Below are 10,551 nucleotides of genomic sequence, written 5' to 3' on the forward strand. Positions count from 1 at the left end.
TTGTAAAAGGCATAAATAGGTATGTTGAGAGTAACCTGGCAACACAGTGATAGTAGCTTGAAAGTAAAAGAGGCAAAACCAAGTCCAACTTTATCCAGAAAATATTACTTTTGTTTCTTTCTTCTCGTGCATTAGTTTACTTCAATCTGGGACAGCAGAAAATCCATCTGGTTAAACTGGAATATGGTGTCTGAACGTCAGAAAGGCCGGACTGAGATGATTTGGAGGAGAGAGAGTGAAGAGATACTGGGGAGTCCAGAGGAGAGATAGTGAATATATTGGTAGAAGGATGCTGAGTTTTGAACTGCCAGGCAGGAGGCCTAGAGGAAGACCAAAGAGGAGCTTTATGGATGTAGTGAAAGAGGACATGAAGGTAGTTGGTGTGAGAGAAGAGGATGCAGAAGACGGTTAGATAGATAGATATAGATACTTTATTAATCCCAGAGGAAATGGAGCCAATTGATTCGCTGTGGCAACCCCTGAAGGGGAAAAGCCAAAAGGAAAAGGAGAAAGAATAAGATTGTGTCTGAACGTTATTTAGCCTCTCATTCTGTTCAGCCAGATGGTAACACAAACACAGGACCAGGTTGGAAACATAAAAACTTGTTTAAAGAGCCTGGAATTTGTTCTGCTGTTCCAAATAATAATTACCCAAATTACTACGCATTCACTGTGTACTTACCTCCCCAACAGTTCGTTAAAAGTCAAAACTATTTTCTGTCATTAGTCATGACAACGGAAACACACAGCAGATGAGTTCTAGAAGTCAGGACGACTAGAGAAGATATGGAATCGCACAAGAAAGCTGGAGACAGAGGAGAATGGGCCAGCAAGACAGAATACTTCTTGGTTGTTGCAGGACATGTAGTCGGACTGGGGAACGTGTGGAGATTCCCCTACTTTTGCTACAAGAATGGTGGAGGTAAAAAAAATAGAGAGAAAAGTCCAACAAAACTATTTTCACATTTCTGGTTGGTGACTGAACATATGTGTGTGAATATTCTACTCTAATAGGTGCCTTTCTGGTGCCATATGGTCTGTTTGCGGTAGTATTGGGGGTACCCATGTTCCTATTTGAGACCTCAATTGGTCAGTACACCCAGGAAGGATTTGTCACCTGCTGGAGGAAGTTGTGTCCACTGGCAGTAGGTGAGTTTATGTGTGTTTAGATAGACTGTCAGCAGAAAAGCCATAAATATCAATAGTACACATTCATGCTGCTTAATGAAGTTAATAATGGTACGATTAAGTTGTGTTGTGTTTTAGGCATTGGTTGTGGACTTCTGGTGATGAAGTGTTATGACTTCAGCTACATTATAATTGAAGTCTGGGCTCTCTTCTACCTGGTGTTCTCATTCAGGGCCCAGATCCCCTGGGCCACCTGTAACAACACCTGGAATACAGGTAGCATTTAGACTGTTGAGTTTTCAAGGAAATATACCATCCTGTTCTTCTAACCACATTTCTGAGTCCATTGGGTTGAGATTGTGATAGACTATATCTGATTTAGTAAATTTCTCAAATGAAGTCAAATGTTTGTGTTTTAAATCAAACCAAATCTTTTATAGTGTCATTTCAGAACTCAGAATGAAGTGCAGCAACTTTGAATGTATGTTAAACTTTTTTTTTTTAATTTAACCTTTATTTAACCAGGCAAGCAATTAAGAACAGGTTCTTATTTACAAATGCAGCCTGAGCAAAGAGCAGTTGCTCTTAGAGGTGTAGGGGTGGGGAGGAAGGCTAAAATAAACACAAAGATATATATTATACAGAAAATATAAGAAAAATACAATACAAAAGAGAACGAGACCGAGAAAGAGAGAGAGAGAGAGAGAGAGAGAAAGAGAGAGAGACACTCAACAAGTGCAGCTGTCAGCTACAATTTCAAACAGGTTTTGTTTAAAGGAGTGAGTGATATGGGGACAGTGGGTTTGAGGGTGTTTTGAAAAGTGTTCCAATCATTAGCTGCAGGGATGGAGAGTTTGATGAGCTTACTGGACCTAAGATTGCGGGCAAGATGGGAGAGGTGTAGAAGGGAGGAGAGGTAGGAAGGTGTTTTTCCAAGTATGGATTTGTAAATGAGGTGAAGCCAGTGGTGGGGCCGTCTGGTGTGGAGGGATGTCCAGTCTACCAGGTTGTACAGGTCACAGTGGTGAGTTCTGAATGGAGCGCCTGTGGCAAAACGTATGGCAGAGTGGTGGAGAGCGTCAAGTTTGCTAAGGATAGATTGAGAAGCCATCCTATAGATGGTGTCACCATAACCAAATATGGGCAGGATGGTCATTTTCACAAGCATGTGTTTGGCTGAACGGGTGAAGGAGGCCTTATTCCGGTAGAGGAAGCTCAGGCGAGCTTAGACTTTTGATTGCAGGTGCTTGATGTGGGTGGTGAAGGAGAAGGATGAGTCCAACCAGAGACCAAGGTATTTATAGCTGGTCACAAACTCCAGTTCAGAGCCATCGGCACAGAGGATTTTAGGGGCAGTGGTGGAATCATGTTTCCGTTCAAAAATAATGCATTTGGTTTTCTTGGAATTGAGTGAAAGATGAAGACCATGAAAGTACTGCTCGACAGAAGTGAGACTGAGTTGTAGTGTGGATGCTGCAGAGTGGAGAGAAGGGCCCTCTGAGTATAAGATGGTATCATCAGCATATAGATGAATCTTGGAATTACTGGCAAACTTGGCTACATTGTTGATGTAGATGGAGAACAGTGTTGGGCCCAGGATGGAACCTTGAGGCACCCCTTTTATGATGGGAAGAGGGTCAGACAAGACATTTACAGACTTTACTTGCTGAACTCTGTTGTTTAGGTAGCTAGCGAACCAGTTGCAGGAGTGTGATGACAGACCAATGCTAGTGAGCCTCCGCAGGAGGATGGAGTGGATGACAGAGTCAAAGGCTTTGGATAAGTCAATAAAGGCAGCAACGCAGATCTGTTTGGAGTCCAAGGAGGTAACAACATCATCCAGAACCTTCAAAGTGGCTGTAGTGCACCCGTGGCCAGGCCGGTACCCAGACTGTAGGTTGGACAGAATATCATTTGAAGCAATGAAGTGGCTGAGCTGTCTATGAACCAATTTTTCTAGGATCTCGGCCATGCACGGCAGGATGGATATAGGTCTGTAGCAGTTGGGGTCAGAGCTAGAGCCACCTTTAAAGAGTGGAGAGACCAAAGCAGATTTCCAATCTGAAGGAAAAACAGACAGCTCCAGAGACAAGTTGAATAGATACAAGATGGGGGTGGCAACGACAGGAGCAGCAACTTTTAAAAATAAGGGGTCGAGCCCATCAGAGCCAGCAGAGTTATTAGAGTCGAGTTTGGTGAGTTCCTCTAAAACCTCCAAGGTCAGGATGGTATTAAAGGAGAAGGTGCCTGAGCAGGAAGGTGTAGGTGAAAATGAGGGGGCAGTAGTGGGGGACTTGACAGAAGAGACATGGACTGAGTTTACAAAGTGTTGATTGAGAAGTGAAGCCATATGAGACTTATCAGTGACAACAGAGTCACCAATGGTCATTGCACTAGGAAAACGGGGTGGGGCAAGCTTATTTTCCATGGACTTGACCGTTTTCCAGAATGTCTTGGAATCAGAACCACAGGATGCAAATTTGTCCAGATAATGAGAGACTTTGGCTTTTCTGACAGCCTGAGTGCATTTGTTCCTACACTGCCTAAAGGCAAGCCAGTCGACAGGTGACTGGGAGGAACGGGCTTTCTGCCATAAGGTGTTCTTCTGGTGGATTAAAGTGGCTAAGTCACGAGAAAACCAGGGGCTGACGTGATCCTTGATTTGAGATTTTATGAGAGGAGCGTGATTGTTGATGATCTGACTGAAGGTCAACTTAAAGTAGGACCAGGCAGCATCCATAGTTGGAAACGTATTAATTCTATCCCAGTTCACTGCAGCAATGTCATGGAGAAAGACGTCTCGGTTAAACTTCTTCATGGAGGGTCTGGTTACAGTCACAGGTGGACGTTTAACTGAGGAACCAGAGCGTATGCAGGCAATAGCACAATGATCAATCAGATCTTGACTAAAGACGCCAGATTTATAATTAGAAGGGGCGTTTGTGAGGATCACATCTAACAGTGATGCAGAAGATGGAGATTTCAAATTATGTCTGATGGGCTCTGAAATAATTTGGAAGAGGTTTAGGCAAAGTCTTATGTTTTAACATCGGTACAGTAAAAAAACTCTTAAGTCATGTGTTTCTTCTCTAAATCAGCAAACTGTCTGGATCTTCAAGGGTTGGATTCTCCCTCAGTAAACCTAACAGTAAATCGGATGATGCTGAAAAACACCACCTCTGCTGCTGTAGAGTTCTGGGAGTGAGTACCATTTACAGTATTTGATTTGTCCTTATCATTATCTATCAGGATTATCACATCACTGCTTGGTAGCACATTATTAGCAAACTATATCCAAAAAGTATGTTTGCACTCACCTGAACTTTATTAATCTGAAGCCTGACCTGGGGAAGAGACCAACATTTACCAGCATGTCCTCAAAACCTGGGCCATTAACTGAGAAATCTGGTCTGAAAAATGTCAACTGCAAATTAAATCAGGCAGAAAAAGTGTAACAAAAATGCTCAGTTTGATCTGAAAAAGAATATCAGGGTTTAGAAGAGCCACAAACTCAGCAAGTGGTTGTTCTACTAACCCAGTGGTTCTTAACCTTGTTGGAGGTACCGAACCCTGCCGGTTGCATATGCTCACTCACCGAACCCTTCTTTAGTAAAAAAAAAAAAAATTCATATTTAAGACATAAGTATATGTTTTACTGTATTTAATGAATTGTGAATTAATGTCACCTTTCTCAAAGAACTAAACCAAGACAGTCCATGAACTCACATGAGAATGACCTACCTGCAAATCAGTGTGACTTCTGCTGTTATTGAGAGACCAGTTCAGATATGTGCGGCTTCACCTTGGCAAGTGCTACTCTGATGTCATTTTCACAGCAAAGACCGTTTCTTTTGTTTTCCATGCAGCTTAAGGAAGTGTTCCTTAATTTTTCCAGTGGGAGACTCCAGTCTCGCACTGGTGTTTTGTCTTGACCTCCATCTCCACCGAACCCCTGAGACCGACTCACCGAACCCCTAGGGTTCGATCGAACGCAGGTTAAGAACCACTGCACTAACCCTAAAAAAACAAAAACAAATTAGTTGTTAGTCTTTTAGTCTTTAGTCAAATTAGTCTTACGCACACTGGCCATCTCCCTTGTCTTTCTATGTTATCCGGTTCCTGAGTGTAACAAAGTTAAAATTTGACCCTGACCTAGTTTACTCAAGGTCAAGATCATCATCTCATTTTCATCCCCTTTGCTGCCCAAGTAATGTGCTTTTTGTTTCATCTTTCTATGTGCAACGGTTGCGAAGATATTTGGCAGACAAACTAACGGACGGACGAGCTAACCAACAAATTAACCAACGAACACACCAACACTGACAATCGCAATACATCACCGCTTTGAAGCGGGATGTAAAAAGGTTTAGTGAGATGTGCAGTCAGTAAATTCTGAATTAAATGGTAAAAATATTCAAAGTATTCAAAACTGAATTGTGATGTGGGGCAGACAAGAAATGAATCCAAAGATTCTGACTCGCATAAATTTGAAAGCAGCTTTTGGGACTTAGATTGATAAAAAACCCTAATTCCTACCTCAAGTTCATGCACCGTATAAAGCTAAAATTAGTCAGCGCATTGCTCACTCTGATATTAATAACAACTTAATGTTAATGCTTTCTGATAGTATTTGAAGTACAAGTAAATTAGTGCCCATAAACCTGAAATGTTGATTGCACTGACATCAATATTTGCTTAGCCAGAGATGCCCTGTAATTTTTGTATTGTTGACGCATTTAAGTTTAGCATGTAAAGCAGCATAGAAGCTGAATCCTGTTATTTTCAGACGGAGGATGCTGGGAATGTCTGGAGGCATTGAGGAGCTGGGCAGTGTCAGATGGGAGCTAGCCTTGTGCCTTCTGGTTGCTTGGACCTTCTGCTACTTCTGTATCTGGAAAGGTGTCAGATCTTCTGGAAAGGTGAGACTATATCAACTACAATGTAAAGAAAAAAAGAATAAAATTCGTCTATATTTGTAAACCAGGGATGTCAAAGTCAAATACAGAGGGCCAAAAAAAAAAATCCAGCCCACAGGCATTGACTTTGACGTACGTGCTCTAAACTATGTTTTTCTCTGCATGATACCCGAGGCCTGTACCATAAAGCTGGATTACGGTTTAGCGAGATAACTTCTGGCTTAACTCTGGCTTTTCGGTACCATAAAGGTGACTTTCTATCAGGCTACGTTGTCGTGGTAACCTATGCTGAACACCTAACCTGCTCCGGAGCAGGATAAGTTCAGGATAAGAGCTCAGCATGTATAACAGCCCCACCTACTGACCAATCAGTTCTCTTGGAAAATGGGCTGAGAACCCGGTGGATCTTGGTGCACAGCTTGTGCGAAGAGCGCCCAGGCGCGAGAGAATGACAGAGACTGACACTGACAGAGAAAATCATGCAAAAGTGTTTGATTCGCTATTAAGCTCATGGTTCAGCACAAAAAGCCTGCCTAGGCCGGTTAATTTCATGCAGATACCCTCAGTAGTATGCTGCACACCACTGTTGGGTGGGCCACTTTGTGTTCGACCATCTGGTGGCTTGTTAGCATGTTAGCTGGCTTGCATGCTAATTAGTTTGGACAAGGACCTCTGAATGTGCTTTACCTTGAATTATGGCACAAGGAATAAAAACATCATCTCCTGTGAATTAGTGAACGAGCACCAATATACAGTATGCATATAAATAGAAACTAGAACCAGGCAGTCACAGACTGCGACATCCCGCAACACGCCTGAATTCAAAACTTGACCCTGACCTACTTTCATAGGTCAGCATAGGTAGATCCAAGCACTAGCTTTGATCTATGATCTCACTCACACTGGCCTTCTCCCTGCCTAGTTTAAACCTAGTTCACCTAGTTCTCTCAAGGTCATCATTTTCATCCCCTTTGCTGCCTGAGTAACGTGCTTTTTGTTTCATCTTTCTGTTGGCAACAGTTGCGAAGATATTTGGTGGGCAAACGAACGGACGAACACTAACAATTACAATACATCCCCCTTTGCGGGATGTAATAAGGGCAACACGGTGGCGCAGTGGGTAGCACTGTTGCCGCACAGCAAGGCAGTTCTAGTTTCGAGTCCCGCTCTGTGCGGGCTTTGCATGCTCTTCCCGTGTCTGCTTGGGTTCTCTCCAGGTTCTATTGAACTAAATAAAATGTGTGTTTCAGGGATGAAACAGCATGAAAACACTTTTCCGGTTGAACTATTCCTCATTAAATTCTTGGGGACCGGTGGGTGTCTGGTTCTAGTCTAGCGTGGACTAAACTATGGGTTGTGAACTGGTAGCTGAGGTGTTAGTTCATCTCCTGAGCTTGCAATGAACCCATAAACTACTCCTTTAGCGTCCCCAAGTGGATGACATCCATTATTGCATGTCTACAAGCACTCAGGCCTGCATTGTAAAATATAGCATGTAAAAAGAATGTAATTCATGAATGAGTTAAAATTTAAATACTGACTCTGACAAACAAATTTTTAACTGTGTTTTCTTGTAGGTGGCCTACTTCACAGCTACGTTCCCTTACGTGATGCTCCTCATCCTGCTCATCAGAGGATTGACTCTGCCAGGAGCTTGGGATGGGATCTACTACTACATGTATCCAGATGTGAATCGCCTGGCTGACCTTGAGGTTGTTTCTTCATTATGAAATTATTCCATTATTATTCCATAAATTATTCCGAGCTGTATGGATAAAATTATTCAGCTTCATATTTATTCAGTACTTTTCATAGAAACATGCTGCCCTGAGGAAACTAAAAACAGAACAAAGTAAACCAAGAGTAAACATGCTGAAATATCTCACTATTCATTAGGGCCCCCTTTGTAAAGAATCCTATTAAATGTGTTTTAAATTATTCTTGTGTATAATATGATTATTATTTGTTCCAGGTCTGGATAGATGCAGGATCTCAAATTATTTTCTCCTACAGTCTGACTGCAGGAACTCTAATAGTCCTGAGCAGCTATAATGAGTCCAACAACAACTGTTACAGGTAAGAATTGAACAGACAGAAGTGATTTGACTCTTGAATTGCATTTTGTCAATTGTCTATCCTAGCTCCATCCACCCTTATTGTAATATTTGTGTTGGGCTTGAGTTTGAAGGTAAATCTGGGCACTAACCCATGAATGGGATGGTACCGTAACGGTTTAAGTTTAGTTCCTTTGTTCCTAATTTATTTATCATTATGTGTAAAGGCTAGTAATTCTACGTCCCATGTTTTCTACATGTCAGATATTTAGTCTGCTTTGTCGTTGCCATTTTAAGAGTCAGTCTTGGCCTTATTCTGATTGACAAGCAGCGTATTAATCAGTTGGACTATAGATCATGGAGATGCCAATGGTGTTAAAATGACAAGTCTTATAATATTTTTGTTACCTTATTTAAAGGCTGTCTAGAGACTCTGTACAGTCACACAGCATAGAATACTGTATATATCCATGGCAGGTTCTGCCCCTCTCTGCAGGGGGCCATCTGTTCTCTACCAGGCTGATGAGTTCATATCTTTATCTAAATTAATATACTGTAATACTATGTCAAAAAATTAATATACCACTATATCAATAGTCTCATTGTCTGTGTGACCACCAGGGACTGTTTCTGGTTCTGTCTGCTGAACAGTGGAACCAGTTTTGTTGCTGGATTTGTCGTCTTCTCTGTTCTTGGGTTCATGGCTCAGATACAAGGTGTTAGCGTAGACTCTGTGGTTCAGTCAGGTACAGTATGGTCAAAGATTTCACCATATCGTTTAAGAGTTTAGCAAATTATGAAAATGTAAAACTAAAGGTCACCAGACTCTTGTTGATCTGCAGGCCCAGGTTTGGCCTTCATCGCTTACCCTCAAGCGACGGCTTTGATTCCTTTACCACAGTTCTGGACCATCTGCTTCTTCCTGATGCTGATTCTTCTGGCTGTTGACTCACATGTAATTAATTAAATTTCACATTAGCCATAGACAAACAACAATATGTACATGTTTCAGACAGAAGTATTAGTGTTCATCCTGGGTTTATTTTCAGTTTGTGGCAGTGGAGGGATTTATCACCACTATCAGCGACTTGTTCCCAAAGTTGTTTCGTGGACCACGGAAACACGAGATCTTTGTCCTCATCATTTGTACCTCCAGTTTCCTCGTGCATCTCACCTTGGTGACTGAGGTAAAACAAAATATGTTCATGAAACAAGTTAATTTTATAAATATACTCCAACTAATGCGTGCTTCTTCCTTCTTTAGGGGGGAGTTTATATATTTCAACTCATTGACTTTTATGGCTCTACCAGAGTCTGTCAGAACGTCATGGCTATTTGCGAATGCCTGGTTGTCGCCTGGATATTCGGTGAGTGGGAATAATTATTACTTATTTGATGAACACAGACAGAACACACACAACGCTCTTGGTCTGGTTTGTATGATTTAGTGCCATCTAGTGTTTCGCTAATATATTGATTGCTTTAATTTCCCCAGGAGCCGACCGTCTTTCAAACATCATAGCAGACATGACCGGACAGAGACCTCTTGTGTTCTTCCAACTCTGCTGGAAATACACTATCCCTCTCCTTTCACTGGTGCACTAGACTTTCATTGCTTTTTTTCTCTACCACCATAACTTTGAGCATTTTTATGTTGAGTGTTGTGAAAATTGGAGTAATATATTCTTCTAGATTGCATTTGATAAGCTATTTTTTTTAATTGTATATTTTACTAGTGTGATTTTTCAATCTACATGTGCTGGTGATATTATGAACTGTTATTCCAGATTTCCTTCATCCTGTATCTGCTGGATTACAAGCGCCTCATGATTAATGACTACGTTTACCCTGACTGGGCGTACGCACTGGGATGGACCATGACCTTCTCCTCCATCGTCATGGTGCCGCTGTGCGCAGTTGCACTGATGTGTTTGACACCAGGAACCTTCAAGCAGGTCAGAATTCTGAAGATTACGCTTTGATAATAAATGTTTTTTTCTCATCACTGAAAGCTTTCCACATTAAATACCTGTAGTTAATTTGTTTTTGGTTGATGAATATGGATCTTAAAAATAACTAAAATGCCAAATCTTTCTTTCAGCGTTTGTCCATCCTTTGTCGTCCTGCTGAAGATCCCGACTGGCTGAGGAGAAAAATGGACCAGGAGGGAACGACTGTAGAACTGACATCTGCAGCTACTTGACAATCAAATAAACTCACTTGTTACCGACTAGCTGTATATTACTTTTATTCAATTAAACAAATAAAGCAATAAAAAAGACCAAGAATAATCCTCAAAAACTGAACCAAAAAGATTGTAAAAGAAAAAAAGACATTTATTGATTAATTTGCGCATTTCTTTTGTTTTGTTTTTTTTTAGTTCTAGTGTTTCTCTACATTTTTGTCCTAATCTGAAGTGTGTTTGTGTGCGTGCGTGAGTGTGTGTGTGTGTG

The 10,551-nt window shown here is 41.4% G+C and overlaps 1 protein-coding gene across 1 annotated transcript; it reads left to right on the forward strand.

Annotated features, from left to right (window-relative positions):
• Positions 1-786: 786 nt before the first annotated feature.
• Positions 787-10,329, forward strand: LOC137611795 (sodium- and chloride-dependent GABA transporter 3-like). The gene is made up of 14 exons (XM_068339890.1): positions 787-922; positions 1,015-1,149; positions 1,267-1,404; positions 4,227-4,329; positions 5,915-6,047; positions 7,622-7,756; positions 8,017-8,120; positions 8,720-8,844; positions 8,941-9,053; positions 9,148-9,285; positions 9,363-9,465; positions 9,594-9,694; positions 9,886-10,053; positions 10,200-10,329. Exons 1-14 carry the CDS (start codon positions 787-789, stop codon positions 10,299-10,301), a joined length of 1,734 nt encoding a protein of 577 aa, XP_068195991.1. The 3' UTR covers positions 10,302-10,329.
• The last annotated feature ends 222 nt before the right edge of the window (positions 10,330-10,551 follow it).

Source organism: Antennarius striatus, chromosome 18, assembly GCF_040054535.1.
Source record: "Antennarius striatus isolate MH-2024 chromosome 18, ASM4005453v1, whole genome shotgun sequence".
Classification (NCBI taxonomy): Eukaryota; Metazoa; Chordata; class Actinopteri; order Lophiiformes; family Antennariidae; genus Antennarius; species Antennarius striatus.